Source organism: Cheilinus undulatus, linkage group 2 (assembly GCF_018320785.1).
Source record: "Cheilinus undulatus linkage group 2, ASM1832078v1, whole genome shotgun sequence".
NCBI lineage: Eukaryota > Metazoa > Chordata > Actinopteri > Labriformes > Labridae > Cheilinus > Cheilinus undulatus.
The window spans coordinates 22,123,002-22,142,661 of record NC_054866.1 but is presented as its reverse complement, the minus strand read 5'-3'; the positions used below and the strand labels follow the sequence as shown (position 1 = coordinate 22,142,661).

The following is a 19,660-nucleotide window of genomic DNA, read 5'->3' as shown; positions in this document are numbered from 1 at the left end:
TCTGCATTATAGGATTACATCGCTCTTCCACCTGACAACGTGCATTTTATTTATCATCAAGGGATTAGAGTTACAAGGGTAGAGATTAGACTCAAACTTTGACATTTCATTGGCTTAATCTAATAATTTTTAAGCCAATTAAAATAATTTTGTTGTGGCAGATTTTTTTTTCAATGATACTTTTATTGACGTTTGGCAAACATCATGTAAAACTGTGCCTTATTCTCTTGTATATACAATATATATGTCTGCCACAAGTCTCAAAAATATAATCAGAGACATTTATGTAAGACTGAAAGATGAATAAAAGCAAAAAAAAAAAAAAAAAGGGGGGGGGGTAGGGAACATGGAAGAGACAGGTAGTAATCTTGATTTCACAACACAGCTATCCATCCCTGAAACTGAAATCAGGCCTGTGAGGAGTTCCTGTACATTTAATCCACTTTTCCCAAAATTAAGTGAATCATTCATGTCTATGATTGACAAATGCACAGATCGTTTCCATTGTAATTTCCATCCACGTGATCAGAGTTGTGCCTGTCATAGCCTTTTCCTGGTCAGAGTCGTTTTACCAGCCACCAGCAGAACATTCAATAAGTATTTGTATTTTTTTTTCTGCCATTTTTGAGGTATGTATCTAGAGATATCCCTGGTTAAAAAAAGATTTTCAATCACGTCATAGTTCCTCAGATCTCCAGTTTCGACTGCCATTTCTACTTTGGACTTCATCTGCAAATTATCTGGCCAGTCACTCTTCGTTTTCTGCTGTTTGTCCTCTCATCTTGAAGAGCATGTTTGACCCATGTAGCACTCATCCTCCTCTCTTTATATTTTTACCTCCGCCAAGGAGGTTATGTGATCAGCAGGGTTTGTTAGTTAGTTAGTTAGTTTGTTAGCAACATAACTCAAAAAGTTATGGATGGATTTTGATGAAATTTTCAGGAAATGTCAGTAATGGCATAAGGAAGAACTGATTAGATTTTGGGACTGATCTGGATCACCGTCTGGATCCAGGAATTTTTTAAAGGATTCTGTACTATTGGGAGATAGGGCTAATGGCGGAGGTCTGCGCTCTCCGAGTGCTTTTCTAGTTCATTTTGTAACCCATTTTTGCAGTATCTACAGTGTCTTTGCAGTCAGTGAAATGTTTTTGCAATTGAACTTCAAGGCCACCATAGTAATAGTGTAGTGCTCCACCGTAGGAGCTGTTTTTGATTTTTTTCCTTATTTGTGAGATAAACTTGTGTTGTATATTGTCTTCACAGAAATGACTGACACTGTACTTTTGATATATGTGTAACCTGTTTGTTAGCATGCCGTCGGTTTGCACGCTGCAGTGATGTGTGTTTGGCTCTTTGTGGAATCGAATCACATGTGACTTGCACTGATTACCGTACCTGAACAAACTGAGTGCAGACACAGACGATCGCTGGTCTCACCCTGTGTGTAGACATTTGTAGTTAGTTATTGTTGAACACAGAGGTAGAGCTGTAAGGCAGATTGGAAAGATTTAAGTCCGAACTAAAAGCTGTCTTAAAATGTTGTGCTTAGTTTTGTGTTATTCAAGTTTTTGTTAAAAACAATCATTTTAGTTTGTGTGTGATAATTAGAGCTGTTAGTGTGACTCCTGGTTCTGTCCAGCAACAGTGGTCATGTAGCGGACAGTCTGAGTCAGTGTGCAGGAATGTTTGGTCACTGAGCAGAAAACGTTTATAACAGGTGACACCGGCTGCTGTCACCGTCTGCTAATCACGTCTGTGTTTGTCAGCATCTATAAATGTTTGACTTAAAGTTTAATACAAATCCAATCTCAGAACCTTGGGCTACTGCCTGGCAACTACTGATCCTCTGGGAGAGGAGTTAAACAACTTTAGTCGGGGCTTTTTTCCCTCCATGCTGCGTTGTTTACAGTAGATAACTTGTGCTATGTCAACAAAATAAACCATGATTTAATGCTCTATAATATCGCCCCATAGGTGTCCTCATTCGTCTGTTTCTGGTGAGTTTCAGTTTACCTGTAAACAGTAAAGTACACAGAGGCTTCAGTATGGATCATTTCAGAGGTACAGGTACAGGTCTCAAGTCTATTGAAATAATATCATGGTGCAGATTTGATGTGTTTGGGGCCTGATAACCTCAGTCTGGGTTAAGAAGCAGGACATTTCTAGGTCTTAATGTCTTTAAGGCATACTTCTGGTTTAAATAACCAGATTAAAGCTACTCCTGTAATTCTGAGTAGGTGTTCAAGTCTCTATAACAGGATATGATGGTCAGTAGTATCAAAAGCAGCATTAAGGTCTAATAAAACAAGTACAGAGAGAAAACCTCTGTTAGAGGCTAACAGTAGATCATTAGTCACTTTAACCAATGTGGTTTCAGTACTGTTGTGTGCTATAAATCCTGATTGAAAGTCTTCGAAGAGACTTTTATTTTGAAGAAAGTTACTTGGTGGAAATTTACTAGCTGATTGGCCACTACTGTCTCAAGGATCTTAGAGATAAAATGAAGATTAGATGTGGGTTAGCTAAGGTTCCTGAACCAAGCATTGGCTTTGCAGTAGAGGATGACTAACAGCTTTTTAAAAAAATACTATGGCACATATCCTGTCAATAATGAGATTGTCCAGAATGTTAACTAGAAGAAAGACTGTCTTAATCAGCTTGGTTTGGATAGGGTCTTAAAGACAGGTTGATGATTTATACAAAAAGAAATTTGAACTTAGTTCTTGAAGCCTGATAAGGGAGGAATGATCTAGGTTGGCATCAAGTTTTAAAAGTGTTTACTGTACCAGAGATGCAGGAGGAACTAACATCCAGCATGGATAACAAGCAGCTAATTTTGTCTCTAATTTTAATATTTTCATCTTTAAAAAATCCATTGTTAATATATTGATTGCAGTGCAGCAGTGTAGTGCGATTTTGGCCCTTTAGACACGCCGTAGCCAAGCTACTATAGCATAGCAGCTGGGTACTCACTGCAGGAGTATTGCTTTCCTGCTTTCACTCTATTGTAAAATAAGGACACTTGAATGCCTCATTCTAATTTGATAAACTCATAGACAGCTCAGTCGACAAGTTTAACTTTAATTATCATTTCCTTTGGATGTTTTTGATTTCTTTTCTATCTGAAATCTCTTGTTTGGTTCATTTTATTGTCTGTAGTAAGTACTTTTTTCCAGTTGTAAACTTTTTGTTCTTTTTCCTGTTCTCCATTGAGGAAGTCAGTGTTTGACAGTATTTGTTTTTAGAAAGTAGTTCAAAGAGGCTTTTAGAGAGAGGAACACAAAACAAAAAACTACAAAAGAAATGGCAATGATTGGGAAAAAAATGATTAAAGCAAGGGGGCTTAGAGGACTCTTCCAATTATTCTAAATTAACAATGTCTTTTAAAAAATCCTTTCCAGTATATCCCCAATACCATGTAACAAAGAGCAAATTATCTCGTACATTTATAGATTTAAAGCTCTCAAAATAAATTATGCAAATCTGTTGAATAGAGGCCATTTTTTCCTCCATTTTATTCCAATAATATTAATATTTTTTATCAGAAAGTGACAGAAAAAGATCTACTGAGATAGATATCCTCATGGATATTTAACCAGCTACACTAACCAGCTCTGATCCATATGTTCAAAGTTTGTCTTCATTTAATGTCTTTTGTGATATGTATACCCAACGAAAATATTTGACGTTAACTGGGCTGGGGATCATTTTTGCTGCCATCTGTATCTGGTGGTTGTTAATGAACAGCCGGTCATTCACATGTTTCTCATATTTGGTTGCAAACCAGCCGCTCTGGAAAAATGCATCCAAGAGCTCCAGATCCTGCTAAATGTTTTTCATAAATAGCAATGTTTCATCTGCCAATTGAGACACTTAACTTCTAAATTTGTGTATTTTTATTGAGGGTTAAGAGCATTTCTTTTGCAGCTGAAAAAAGATGACAAAGTTGGGTGGCTTTGTTTAATCCTTGTATCAATTGTAACATGAGGGGAAGTGCCTTCTGTTAAGTCTACTGGGCTAGCATCCTGGGAAAAACATTTGATTCATTTCCTAAAATTCTGTCTAGAACCACAGAGTAACATAAACTAAAGAACAAAATGATGCTCTACCTTATCAAAAGCTTTATAAAAAATCAAGAAAATATGACGCCACCATCCTTATAGTGTCAGTGAGTATTTGGGAGGGTCCTCTTTGAGACAGTTAGAAAATATATGCATTTAAACTTTGTCAACTGTTAAAGTGAGAAATTGGATAACAGTTATAAAAGCTGGGAATCTTTTGCACCATGCTTTTAGTGCTGTGCTGAGAGTGAAACTCTGGGTCTTTGTACTCTACTGCTTTTATAAAGTGTCTTGAGATATTTGTTATGACTTGGTGCTGTACAGATAGAAAGAAGATACTGATGGATGCTGCAATCGACCAATCAGAAACATGTTTAGAAATTCCTTGAAGAAAGAACTTATAGCTGCTCCAAGGCTTAGGTAGCACATGCAAAATCACTATTAAGCCTGGTATAAATGGTGCGATTTTGGGCTGTCCCAGGCAAAAGATGACCAATAGTGGTGACATCTTTGGTTGTGACTCTAAAAAAAAAGATAGCCTGGGATAAAATTCTGACACTGTCAGAAATTTAGGATGACCATCTCACAATGTGACTGCTGCTACGCCCTACATAAACCAACCAACCAACAGGAATACGGGGAGAAATGATGTAGTGACAAACACAACGCTAACAAACAAACAAGCATTAGAATGGAGCCAAAGCCAAAACACAGAAGTCTGTTGGACTCAAACAAGGAGGAAAATCTTGATCCCTGATGTTTGTATAAGCATGTGAATGCTACGGTTGCAACGACTTTTTTGTTGCTCTGCTCATTATTTACCATGGCAGTAGTGGTGTCGTGGGTTGTCACATACTGATGACATTGATAACTTGCATAGCCGCATTCATCGTAGCGATGGTGTGGTTGTGGTTCAGCAGCATTGTGGGAGTAGAGATGAGTATAAAAAAAAAACTATACTGCCATGGTATGTGTAACAATACATCTGATACCTCCTGTACCAAATTACAACACAGATATCAATACTTTCCCTCTCACCCAGATGAAAGGTATGAGATTCGTTATGAAGTTTGTGTGACTTATGTGTTAAGATACACAGGTTTCCTTTTCTTATCCTATGTTTGACTGCCACCTTTTAAAAAACTTCTGCAAATCATTTATAATACCCAGACAGCTTTTATTCTCCTGCTGACTTTCAACACGTTTTCCCTCAAAAGTGTCAATTTAGGCACTGTTTAGGCACTGGATTAAAGCATTTGGTAAACACAGATTAAAAACCCAAATGATACCATCCCTAAGTGGCAGTTGTCCTTGTACAGTCTGCAAACATCCAACTTAATGTCATTTGAGATTAATGTGGCACAGTGTAGCATGCCAGAAACTTAAAGGTTACTAAAAAAAGGCACAGTCTGTAAGAGGCATTACACAGGAATACTCCCCAGGTGTACAGTGTAGTAAATAATAGAGGAACTTTGAATAGAGCCCTGAGAGACACCACAAAGGATATTTATAATATTGTCTTCATCTATTATGCCTCGGCCTATCTTTTTGCTGGTGCAGAAGTCAGTACAAAGCTACACCTCTAACTCTTGCCTTAACAGGCCAGCATGAGGACTGGTCTCAAATAAATATCAGAGAAAGACATGTCTTTTTTTTTTCTAGGTTGTATGAATGAAAAGACATTCATCATTAACTCAGTAATGATTTAAGTGGAAAAAAGTAAATGTTTGATCACTAATGCACCAGGAAATACACATTAGAGCTGGAAGCTAAACATTTTCATTAAAAATGTAAAGTTTGAAATGTTTTTTAAGTGTACTTTTGACCTACAACATAGTTTTCGGGGCAGAAAAAAGATATTGTTCCCTGCAGGGCACACCTGCAGGATTTTTTAGTCTTTTTTATTGGTGCATACCATAAAAAAGTAGAACATATTCATGGAATCAGCCTCTAGAAGCAAAGAAAACAGCCATTCTCCTGTGTAAATATTTCAATTTCATTAGTGTGCACATGTTCCTTGCTCACTCCGTCTGCATGTGTGTTCCTGCCCCATGTTACTGCAGAAGAGCTGAATTATGCCCCTAGGGGCAGATCTGAGATCAGACGTGTTTCTGCAGTATTTATCTGACCTCAGTGTTCACTAAAATGCACCAAGAGGTAGAGATAAAGAGATAATGGCATTTAATGAGACTCCTCCCTTTTCTGATGGAGTGCAGAGACGAATGGTCTGAATGCTTTACAGTTAGTTCTTCATGCAGATATCTTCATTGAATTAATGACCTGCATGAGACAATCAGCTGATTATCAGATGTTTACTGTAAAGCAATAATGCCAGCTTGTTTTGTAGATCCCCCCCCATTTCTTTCATTGTGCATTATGATTTACCGTGAATATATAAGGTGTTTTTTTTTTTTGTTGAAACTGAGGATGTCATTTTGGCTAAGGTGCTTGCAGTCCTAATTTTATTAAAAGAAAAAAAAAGGCATAAAAATCACCAGTGTTTCAAGTCTGGATCTAGAAAGATAACCATCTTAAATAACCTTGTATTGATTTGCTCTGATTTGCTCTGAGAAGATTTTCAACTGTTAAAATAGGAGACATCTCAAAAATAGTTCCTCATGAATTTCTGCTGATGCTTTGGACTTAAAAAAAAAACTCAGTTAGGTTGGATGGGGACCATTGGTGGACAGCCATTTTCAGGTCCCTCCAGATAGGGTTAAAGTCAGGGCTCTGTCTGGGGCACTCTAGGACATTCACAGGGTCTGCATTGTCTTGGCTTTGTGCTTAGGGTCATTGTCATATTGGAAGGGGAGCCTTTGGCCTAGTCCGCGGAAAGAAGTTTTCATTGAAAATATCTCTTTACTTTGCTTCATTCAGCTTTCCCACAACAATGACCAATGCCCCAGTCCTTACTTCTGAAAAACACCCCCCACAGCACGATGCTGCCACCACCAAGCTCCACTGTTGGGATGGTATTGCCGAAATTCCTCCAGACATAACATTTAGAACTGAAACCAAACAGTTCAATCTTGGTTTGATCAGACCTGAGAATCTTGTTTCTCACAGTCTGAGAGTCCTTTAGCTGTTGTTTTGTTTTTTTTTTGTTTTTTTTTTACTAACTCCAAGCAGGCATTTGTGTGTTTTACGCTGAGGAGAGGCTTCAGTCTAGCCACTCTGCCATAAAGCCCAGATCAGTGGAGGGCTACAGTGATGATTGTCCCTCTGGAACTTGGTCTCAACTTCACACAGGATCTCAGTAGCTCAGTCAGAGTGACCATCAGGTTCTTGGTCAACACTCTTACTAAGGCCCTTCTCCCTTCACTGCTCAGTCAGCCTGGAGGCCCTGATCTCGGAAAAATCCTGGTTGTGCCAAACTTCATCCAAATGCAGGCACTTCCTTTTATCTCATGGCTTGGCATTTACTCTGATTTGTATTGTCAGCATTGTCAGCTGTAATGTATTTTATAGTGCATCTTTCCAAATCATGTCTAATCAATTTAATTTACCACAGGTGGACTCCAGTAAAGGTGTTATGTCTCTGCAGAGATCAGGAGAAACGTGAGGCACCTGAGCTAAATTTCAATAGTTGTTGCAAAGGGTGATATATCCCTTTTATCTTTAATAGATTTGCAAAAAATTCTAAAATTCTGTTTTCACGTATTGAGTGTAGATTAATTAGAGAATAATGAATACAAACAACTGTAGCAGCAGGCTGCAACATAACAACATTGAAAAAGTGAAGGGTGTCTGAATACTTTCTGAATGCACTGTATATCAAAGTTTAAAATTCTAGTGTTATGATCCCAATTCCCGCTCCCAAACTCTCTTACTGTCTTTGTACAGTGCAGGAGATCAGAGCAATAAAGAGAGAAAAGGTATGCAGGCATGCAGAGGAAGTGGAGGATTTCTTTGCGAGGCAGGGTGGGGTGCAGAGCTGATTAGACATGAGGGTGAAACATTAGCTCTGTGGCCATGAGAGAAGGAAACTACAGAGGCTGTTTCCCAGTTTATCACTGCAATAAAAGGGTCAGAGTTGAGTGTGCATGGGAAAAATGTTCATGAAGGTTGTCTTGTGTTACTTAGGTAATAGACTGAAATAAATCTGTTCGGACGCTGATGTCTTCTTTTTGGCCTCCAGTGGTCACTGATGCACAGTTTTGTCATGTCAGGAAGAAAAACTTACGCTGTGTCTAAGAAAAAGAGGGGGAGGGAGGAGAGAAGGGGGAGGGAAATGTAAGAATGAGGGAGGAGAAAAACAGGGAGTGTGACAGGCGCTTGGAAGATTTGTTGGCACCCTGTCAGTGTGTCGTTCACGGATTATATTCTGTAAGAGAGCGTGGATTATGGGAGCAGGGTGTCTGGGTTGCAGCAGATTGAATCAAACACATGGTAACGTACAGAAATACACCTCTTTTAGAGCTTTAAGTGTGTGTGACCTGTCACAGAGAGGTGTTTTCTTTCATTTCCTCATTTGACAGGACATTATATGAGAAAGTTTTTCGCCTTTCCAGCAGTTTTTAGTCTGTGTGATGTGTTTTTCCCATCTTTTGTGTATCTCTGTACAGTCTAAAGACAGATTTCCCTGTATTCACGTGCCTGTTAGCATGGACTCTACCCCTCTCATTCACTTGTTTGTTTCTGTCTTCTCATTTGTGCATCATAAACCAGTAATTAGTGTCAGAGGAAGATATTTTGGAAGCTGTTTTCTGTGTGATTTACTTTCATGAGGTTGTAGGATTTTATTTCTTTGGTCTTCAGTCTTTTCTGTCAGTGTTTCTTCTTCTTTTCTTCCTTTCTTTCCAGCCTTTCGTCACCTGTAAACAGCAGCTGAGGCATGCCCAGGCACTGCCCAGGTATCGGTATGCATCAAAGTGTCATGTCTGTTCCTCAACCTTTCGTTTTTCACCTTTTTATAATTTTAAAGGGGGGTTCACAGGAAGAGAAACTCAATTTATACTGTTTTTCCACAGAGGATCACTCTTTCATCTTCTTAAGTAAATGCCGCAGCAACCCTTTTATAATGTTTTCAGAAATACTTTAAATTTTTGTGACTATGGTTGGAGGACATTTGGGAAGTCCTCCATTGTTGTCTGGCTGTGATGTCACTTGAGTCATGGTGTGTTTAGGATGATGACTATCAGGGCTGTCTCCAGAATATTAAGTCCCATGAAAAATGATCACATAAGACCCCTCCACAACCCCAGTCAACCCTGAGATTTTTCTAAGCCACACCTCCATCACACGATTGAGCCAGTAAAAGATTGGAGAGGAATGAATCAATCAAAAACATACTGTATGTACTCATATAACCTGTCTTCATCATGTTGGCCACGCTTTGGGACTGAAACCTTTCAAAATTTTGGTACTTTTTGGTACCTTTAAAATAATACAGTCCCTGTCAGTATATCTAAATTCGAAATTCTTTAAACTGACCACAGATTTTCTATCATATTGTTAAAGAGAAAAGACAGAACACACAAATGTGCTGGCAATATCTTGACAAGGGGGTGGACTTGGTATGAAGCGATTGAAACCCTTGCCTCTTTCCAGCTCCATTCTCTTGTCCAAATGCCATCTGCGTATTTGTGCAGTTTGCCAATGTGAGGAAGTTTGCTGGCAACTTTTGAAAAAGTAATACCCAATATTAGATTTCTATGACTTCTAATTTTGTTGCTGTAGTGGCAACAAGTATTGATATTGTTTGACTTTTTAAATTTCTAGAATCATATTAAAGTTCAATATTCTGCTATTTTTGATTACTTCAAATACCTTGAAATTTTTTTGACCAAATAATGAATCAAATTTTATTTTCAATGCATCTTGTTGGCATTTAATTGCTTTTAAGCTTATAGAAATGTTTTACTTTGTATTTGAAGTGTCAAGAATCATTATCTGGAAAGTTTTGTTTTTACTGTGATGGTCTAGACAAATACTAACAAAAATGAATATTTACTTCAGGGCTTCTAACAGCCCCATCCTCTACAAGAGCCTCCAGTGTGTCCTAGTCCTAGAAATTTGCAAATCTAAAGTGAAACTGTTGTTGTCCAAGAGACACTGAGGGTGCTGTAGCTGTGATTTTTGACCAGGAATGACAATAGATTAAAAAAAAAAAAAAAGAAAAATTGAAAGATAAAGTACTGCATATAAGTATGAGTTGCTTGGGCTTCCTCCCAGAGTACAGAAAGAAAGAAAGAAAGACAGAAAGAAAGGTAGATAGATAGATAGATAGATAGATAGATAGATAGATAGATAGATAGATAGATAGGTAGATAGGTAGGTAGGTAGGTAGGTAGGTAGGTAGGTAGGTAGGTAGGTGGATGGATGGATGGGAGGGTGGGTGGATGGATGGATGGGTAGGTAGGTAGGTAGGTAGGTTGGTCGGTCGGTCGGTCGGTCGGTCGGTCAGTTGGTCAGTCGATTGATCGATCGATAGATAGATAGATAGTTTATTGTCATTGCAAGTGAAAATACAACAAAATGTCTATGGCAGTCTCCTCTGTAGCAACAAGTAGTCGTCAAAGCAGTGGTTAGTGAGGGAGTGGGGACCAGCAAAAAGATGCTTGGTACAGCAGGTTTGTGTGGGTGATGCTACACAGACAGGGTCCTCCTGCGTCCTCCTCCTTTCAGTCTGTGATCACCCTGTTCTCTGGACAATCTCTGTCGAGAAAGATGCAAACTCCGTGGGCATGCTTCCTTTGCAGTAGTCAAAGAAGCAGTCTCTCATACACAGAATGTCAGTTCTGGTGTAAGTGTAGGGCTTTGTTTTGCCGCTAAAGATGGACCTCTGGGCCGCTGCATCAGTACGCGCTGCTGCCATGCTACCTCAACTGGTAGCTTTCAGTAGTCTCCTGTTTATCAGGCAGTGTTCAATGGCAGTTACTGGCAGTTGTCGTTAACTTTTTAGCTAGCCAGGAGTTGCAGTTGAGACTGAGGTCTTCTTTTTCATCTTTTTTGTGTTTTTCTTGATATCATAGGTTTCAACATATGTTGTCAACTTAACTCTGGTTGCCTGGCAACAGACATGCTTGTAAGTAGGGTTGTTAGAAAATATCGATATACTGATATATTGCAAAATTTCATGGCACAATACTGTATCAGTATTTTAAAATGCAGTATTGATATATTTTTAATGAATAATTTACTTTGTTGGTGCAGTAGTTTGTGGTGTAATTTCACCCCCTGAACTCTAGTTGACGGCAGGCACCGCCAGCTGTCAGCAAGCAGTTGACTCTTCCCTCTTCTCCTCTGCTTAGACCAGGAGATCATGTAAGACTTCCGGTCTGAATGAGCCAGTTGCTTATGCCGACTGCCGCAGTGCAGCTTCTGCTGCATTCGTAGCGGATATGTGGGCTTGTTTTGGCTTCCAAAACATTAAAGACGTCACAGACTTGTACAGGAGTCCGGTCATTTGTAAGATATGCCACGCCAGAGTGAAATACTTGGACAACACGACAAACCTGAGCATCATAGCGATAGCTTAGCGGCTAACAGATAATGTGAAAGAAGCCTGCTGAAGCTACCGCTGATTTTTACCACTGTAAAAATCTGTACTGTATTGCGATACGTATCATATCGCCAGATTCTTGCCAATACACACCCCTACTTGTCAAGTAAATTGATGGCTTTTAGTGATGCAAAGTTGTGACTGTATGCGTGAATGTCAGCTCTGGGATCGATGGTTTGACTGCCTCCACTTCTCTTATATCATTTGATGCATTTCTTGTGAGACTGGAGTCTGTTCTGGGTAGACAGACATCGTCTGTCATTGAGAAAAGTCTGAATTCATCTATTAATCCCCCTCTCTGCTCTCCAAGAGTTTAATACTGCCATGTTACTTTGTCTTGAGGCTACCTAGAGATTCTCAAATTCCTGGAATATCCTTCAATGTGTGCCATCTTTTCAGAAGAAGCTACCTTGGGGGAGAGATGATGAAGTGTGGTACCTGCTTGAGGCTTTATGAAGAAATGGTCTTTTACATTTTTGGAGAAAGTTACACAAGAAGGACCACCAGACTCGGGCCCTCCAGCCAGAAGTCTGAAAACATGATTCATCAGATTTAACCAGTGGTGGCTGAAAGCAGTTACTGGGCTGTTGCTGAGGTTTATCCAGTGTCTGGAATGAGCCATGAAAGAACAAATCAGGATCTGTAGGGTACAATCACATTGTAAGATTTTAATCCAGTGTCTGGAGAAAGTTTGCTACCATTGTATTCTCCACTATTGTTGTAATTTCTTGTCGCCCTAAACAGCAGTTTTGGACTTGTTATGTTTAGATGTTTGTTGGTTGTGTCGTTTAGAGGCAGAATTCTTGGTTAAGGACAGTTAGTGGTTTTGGTTATACTAAGTATCTGGAGAGGTTATGGAAGGTCAATGTGTTTGCTTCGAGAATGTTGTGGTCAGAGTTACAAAAACCAACTCTGACTGCTGCTGAGAAAAGTCTGACAGAGTGAAACTCAGACACACTTCTGATGAAGTATGACAGACAAGAGACATGACTCTTTAAGGTACCACTGTGCTTTTTAATTCTTTGGAAGAGATTTACTTATGCTGTTGATTGTCATAAAATTTGACCCTTGTGGTTTTGATTTTAATCTCTCAGTCCTAGATGTATCGTACCTCCAGGTAAGGTTAGGTAACACTACAAGTGTTACCTAACCTTAAGAAATCACTTGTCATATCTTCCGGCTAGCGTCCTGGTTGACGGTAGTTAGGAAGACATTTGGAGCTCAAAAGCTATGGTTGAGTTCTGATGCTCAAATGGTTTATTTCAGTGTGCCCACCCATATTTACTTTACCAAAAAAGGTAATTCTGTTTTAAGAAAAAGGGTTTCCACTTTTGAAAATGCTATATAAAATACTACGGCATAAATGAAATTAATTTTGCTACATTAATGCAGCCTTATAGAGGAGTAATAGACATGAAAGTCTTTACAGCTTTTTGATACTCACAATCTGACAGTGATCCGTGCAGAGGAATAGAGTAATAGACACAGCTGTAGGTTTACCCTCAGCAGTTACACAGCTGCCTGACTTGTAAACATTTTGGTGCCAAAAGATTGAGGCGAATATGGCATTTGGTCCCAGTAACAAATTATTTTTGTGAAAAAGTCACTGTTAAATGGATTATTGAAATTGCAGAACTAATGCGTTACATTTTTCATCACATCACTAAAAATAATCGGAGTAATATGTAATGCATTACCCCAGTACTGCAAGAGACTGATCCGATCCAGCTGATTCAGAAAGAAATTTAATTCACATTGAGAGGGGTGGATCAGTGTTCATGTCGGCACTTGATCCAAGAGTTTTTTGGTTGAAACAAAATTATTCTCGTTTCCTGTCTTCCCTATGTGATGTGATGCAACATGACAAGTTTTGCATTAATGGATAAAACATAGCAGGAACAAACTGTCCCCTGTTCACAAAATACATGCAGAGTTTGATTTATAGCAGTAAATACAAACCTACAGTGTCACTAACACAGTAAGGAGAAGGATGAAATCTCCAGTATACAGTAAGTGGAGGAGTGATATCGGGAGGCATGCAATATCACAGCTTTCCCTTCTTCTACTTCCTTGACTTGGCCTTGTGGAAGTGCAACATTAAAGCCAGGCTGTGGCCAGAGTTTTGCTTCCACAAGGCCACAAGTAATGTGGATAAAGTCCTGGAGCTGTGGGGGTTTGAAGGAATGTTATGCGGAATGTTTCACAGAGGACAACTAAAATTTCACACCTGTCTTTCCTGAGGTTTTATGGTTAGGATGACGTTAACAATAGATGTCTACATATTAACATTTTGAATGTCTAAATCAAATGTTTGCTAGAATAAAATCTTTTTATGTATGTATTTTTTATATATAAATATGCATTGTGTCTAAGACACCTTTCTTGAAACCTTGCCCCCTTTTATCTAAACTGTGAACACTAAACTCAGTTTTAAATCTACATTCACAAAACCTCTGATTCCTCTGTAAAAAAAACGAACAACCACATCTAAACACTCCTAACTTCCTCAGAATCAAAATCTGTTTTCACATCATAAGCACAGCAGCAAAACATAAAACACTACATATCCATCCATCTATCCATCCGACTACCCAGAGAGAACACACACATGCACTGAAAGACCCATTTGGAGCTGATGTTCTTTACTTCTAAAGGTCTGTGCATATCTTTTACTGTAAAATGTAAAAGCAACGGCACTGTCTTTGACCCTCTCTGCTTTCACATCCAGAGGCTTTTGTGTGTTCCTCTTTGTGTTATTTGTTGTGCCAGCTTCTTATGGCGTTTAGCAAACATGAGCATTACTGACATCTAGATTTGTTGATTAGTACTGTCACATTTACCTGCATTTTTAAGAAATGGTCTGGATGCATGTGTCATGCCACTGAACTCTGCTCCCTTAAGCAAACAGGTCGGGATATTTACAAATGAAGCTTGAATGAAGCATGGTAGTCATATTCCCAGCTCACAGTTATCAACTCCCAACTCCCATTGCCAATCACAGCTCTTTTTCCCAAAACAGCAGTCAATTTAAATAAGTCTTACTTCTTACTAATTCCTGCTTGCATCAATGCTGATGCACCATGCTGCTGCTGCTGACAAAGCTTAACTTCCTCCACCCCAGCCTCCTCCTTTATTGCATAAAGCTTTATGAGATTCATGCTATGTGTTATTACTTTTTAACTACTTTTATTGTATTCAGTATGCATTGTCATTAACATATCCATCCATTTGGGAGTTTGGGATTTTCTAGCTATGCTCTCCCTGGAAAGTCAAAGCATGCTGCTGGACTAACCCAGGGAGCATCTTTTGAGCAGAGCCTTCTCCGCCAAGTAAAACTGTCGACCATTCTGTAAAATGGTAAAATCTATGACAAAAGTGTATCTGACTGAAATACTGTTACACCTCTATCTATTTGCTTTTTTCCCTTTCTTTCTAAAAGGAACATTTACACCTCAGTCTTATTTGACATATTGAATTGCATGTGTGATTTTTGGTCCGGTTTTCTTCATTCTCATTCCAGAATTTGGTCTCTCACAGTGAAATGAATTTTATCTGAAATTTCAGTCTTGGTCTCCATCATCTTCTTCCCCCTCTTCCCCTTTTTCCTCTGTCTTGTTGTCTACCACCTCTCACATACCTTTCCTCTCTAGAAATAATCTAATCATGAACAGCAAGTGTTTTTCAGTTGTGAGTGTTAGAATGTTTGAATCTGCCTCCATTAGTTATCATTCAGCATCACAAGTGAACCACAGTAACAAAAATTGTTTTAGAGAGGGAGATTTTGTTTAGAATTTTGTGAAAAAGGTAAAGTAAGCGTAAATGCGATGCTCCATGTCTTAAATTCCAACCAGACCAGACATGTAATTGGACCTCGTGGCCATCTAGATACAGTAAATCATGAGTTAGATTGTCTGTTTATTGACCTCTCCTCAATGTGTCATCCTCTCCTCTCTGATATCTGCTTGTTTTTTATCTCAAAAGAAATCCCTGCAGCCTCTCCCTGAATGTCCGATTCATTCCTTTCTGTCATACTGGGTGTGTTTACCTTTATATTCCTGGGATTTTTTGATGATTTCAAGACTAGTTTAACAGTTAAAATCTCACCTCTGACTTTAGTTGCTTAGATGGCCACATTGATTTACTCTCACTGCCAGCAGTCCTTATTGTTAGATAGTGTATTGTAGGAGAATGTTTTACTGTCTTTCTATTTTATTCATGTGCATTAGTAGTATTAGTAGTATTAGTTTCCCATGTTTTTTTTTTGTTTGTTGTTTTTTTTTTGTTTGTTTTTTTTGCATCTGATCTGTGTTCATGATGTTGTAGTGGCAACTCAGAATTGTGTTTTCTTTATGTGTATTGATATTCGAAATTGTCTCATGAGTTGCATTCATTGAGAAGGGAGGCTGGCAGCTGGGTCACCCACCTTCAGCCTTGGCGGTGTTGCACAATGCAAAGATTTTTTTCCCTTTGTGTCTAAAAACATCGGATGAATGAAAAATTGATTGCATATGAACTTAAGTGACATCCCATTCTTAATCCATAGGGTTTAATATGACGTAGGTCCACCCTTTGCAGCTATAACAGCTTCAACTTTTCTGGGTGAGCTTTCCACAAGGTTTAGGAGTGTGTTTATGGGAATTTTTGACCATTCTTCCAGAAGCGCTTTTGTGAAGTCACACACTGATGTTGGACGAGAAGGCCTGGCTCTCAGTCTCTAATTCATCCCAAAGGTGTTCTATCGGGTTGAGGTCAGGACTCTGTGTAGGCCCGTCAAGTTCATCCACACCAAACTCTCTCATCTATGTCTTTATGGACCTTGCTTTGTGCACTGGTGCACAGTCATGTTGGAACAGGAAGGGGCAATCCTCAAAATGTTCCCACAAAGTTGGGAGCATGGAATTGTCCAAAATCTCTTGGTATGCTGAAGCATTCAGAGTTCCTTTCACTGGAACTAAGGGGCCAAGCCCAGCTCCTGAAAAACAACCACACCATAATCTTCCCTCCACCAAACTTTACACTTGGCACACTGCAGTCAGACAAGGACCATTCTCCTGGCAACTGCCAAACCCAGACTCGTCCATCAGATTGCCAGATGGAGAAGCTTGATTTGTCAGTCCAGAGAACGCATCTCCACTGCTCTAGAGTCCAGTGGCGGCGTGCTTTACACCACTGCATCCAACGCTTTGCATTGCACTGGGTGATGCATGGCTTGGATGCAGCTGCTCAGCCATGGAAACCCATTCCATGAAGCTCTCTATGCACTGTTCTTTAGCTAATCTGAAGGCCACATGAAGTTTGGAGGTCTGTAGCAATTGACTCTGCAGAAAGTTTGCGACCTCTGCACCTCAGCATCTGCTGACCCCGCTCCGTCATTTTACATCGCCTACCACTTTGTGGCTGAGTTGCTGTCGTTCCCAATCGCTTCCTGTTTGTTATAATACCACTGACAGTTGACTGTGGAATATTTAGCAGCAAGGAAATTTCAAAACTGGACTTGTTGCACAGGTGGCATCCTATCACAGTACCACGCTGGAATTCCCTGAGCTCCTGAGAGCGACCCATTCTTTCACCAAATGTTTGTAGAAACAGTCTGCATGCCTAGGTGCTTGATTTTATACACCTGTGGCCATGGAAATGATTGGAACACCTGATTTAAATTATTTGGAAGAGTGAGTGAATACTTTTGGCAATATAGTGTATATTCTTAGATTGTTTTTAAACAAGGAATTAATTTCTATCTCTTTCCTCTGCAAGGGCATTTTTGTGGCAACAGTATAGGAAGGACAGTTAACAAAGATTTTACCTTATCAGCCACTAATCTTTTAACAACGTTAACTTCTGTTGGTTAATATCTTCCATTCACAATTACCTGAGACAATTACGCTAAGCGTAGAGTCTTTGTTCCTCCCTCTGACTCACTGTCATGATCATTTGCAATTTTATTTTTTATAAGTATTACTCATGTCATATATCACCAAAAATCTATGATTCTCTTGATTCCAACCATGTTAATAATCCTTATCCAAACATGTCTTACCTATAGAGATCCACAGATTGCTTCAAATATTGCTAGGATTGACACAACCCCAGTAGTGCTCTGGATGTCCTTGCATATTACCAAGGGCGTGGGAAAATAATCTGTTAAAAAATAAAGTCTACAGCTTTAGGGCAGAGTAAGGGGTGGATGTGGCGAGTGATCATGGCCCAGGGTACTGTCCAGGCAGGTAGTAGGGTTGCCACAAGACCCTAGTCGTGCTTTGGATGTCCTGAGGGCCTGAAAACTGCGAGTGGTCCCCGGGTGTGTTACCAGGGGTGAGAAGGCCTGTACAGAAGAGATGCTGCCAAGCTTGACCTTGGCCACCAAGGAACACACGCGTGTTGACATGTTTTGAGATTGACTCTGGCTGTCCCTTCACATCGGGCACATCATACTCTGTGATGAATCCTTAGCACCCTTTATGCTTAAAACTTAGGCACATGACTGTATGTTACCACTCTCTTCAGTCTAGAGATGCTCTGAAGGTCATAAGGTTTATGGAGGTGAGGCAGATGTCAGTGGGGATTGAATTAAACAAAAGTTTATGTTTTCAGTTCATATTTCTTAAATCAATGTCCACATTGAAAAATTATTAGCATTTAATTGATATCATTTAATAGATAAATAGATGTGTGCCCAGCTCTGGAAAATATGAGATTGGTCGTAGAATCTGAAGATGCAGGTGGGATTTGTTCAACATAGATTGCTACCACCTGAGAATATTTTTATCTGAATCTGAAGTTTGTGTTTTGGGTGAAAAGGTTCAATGGGAAAAGCCCCCTAAACATTCCCAACTGATTCTCACAGATTGATCATCATCACATCTAAATCCTGATCTCATTGTTATCCCAGCTTGTCCTTTTCACTTAGCATGGACACAATGAGGAAACAGCCAGCTGCCAAGAGATTAAGCCCATCCCTTTACCCCATTCTCCTCATACACACACACAAGCACACACACACATAAACACACAGGCCTGAGAAAACACATTCCTGTAACGTCAAGGCGGTGCAGACTAAAGCCTGTTTTCACAGTTTGCTGTCAGATTCCAGGAAGCATTTCACAGCAGCTCAGAAACAAAGAGACAGTGCACGCAGTTTTTTTGTTTGTCAGTTTATGTTTATGTTCCCCCAGCTGACAGACTACTAAACTTTTACTCAACACTTTCCTTTCTCTGCCAGTATAAACTTGGTTGTATCTTGCCTAACTGCCTAAAAATGAACAGTCTTATATCATATTATATCTACAGCCTTAGCTTTGCTCTCTTGGACCAAGGGATTGGTGTAAGAGAGACTGGTTTTGTTTAAAGCGCCACCGATAATTCTTATCACTGAAACCTTAAAACCCATGGTTTTATATGAGATCTGTTTCCATAAAAGCATGCTTTTTAGTTCATTTATCTTTTAGCCTTTACGCCTTAATTTACAGAGGGCTGGACAGTGGGTAACGTAGGATATTGGGATCAGAAAGTTGAGAATGGCATGGAAAAGTGCCACAGGTTGGAGTCAAAACAGAGCTGCCAACTTGAAGGACCACAGCCATGTGCATGTGGTTCTCAGCAAAACTGCTAGACTGCTAGACTAAAACTGCTCGACCCCCCCATAAAAACATGCATTTAATATTTTTCCTGCGAAACTCTTGCATGGCAAAGATCCATCATCATCATCTTACTCCCTGTCCCTGCTTTCTTCTCTATCCTCCACATCTTCTTTCTGCCTGTCTTCTTCAAGGAAATAACCTACTACAAGCATCCAGATTGATATTAGCTTCTGATATAGCCTAACATACAATAAAACAGACTAGTGAGGCTTAATCATGTTAGTGTTGCTATCAAACTATTGAATTTAACTTTTATCAAGTGCTTCACATAATTCTCTTGCAGTTGTTAATCAAATAATCCTTGCCACTTTAGCTCAGCAACAGTAAGAATATCAGGAGGACCAAAACTAATATTTTGGTGGTTTATTAACTACAGGCTGGACTTAAAGCAAACAGGTTATACATTCAGGACAAGATCACATATTTCCACAGCCCTAGCTTGGAGAACCTCATGGG

At 39.4% G+C, this 19,660-nt stretch overlaps 1 protein-coding gene across 3 annotated transcripts in view; it reads left to right on the top strand.

Annotated features, from left to right (window-relative positions):
* Positions 1–19,660, top strand: part of LOC121524936 (kinase suppressor of Ras 1-like) — a 48,502-nt gene that overhangs the window by 13,603 nt on the left and 15,239 nt on the right. Inside the window, exon 1 of one of the 3 annotated variants that reach the window (XM_041810538.1) lies at positions 8,334–8,452. The exons of the other annotated variants lie outside the window; for them this stretch is intronic. Coding sequence (XP_041666472.1) covers positions 8,450–8,452 — 3 coding nt within the window. The 5' untranslated portion in view covers positions 8,334–8,449. Of the gene's footprint in view, positions 1–8,333; positions 8,453–19,660 lie in introns of those variants that run through there. 3 annotated transcript variants of the gene reach the window in all.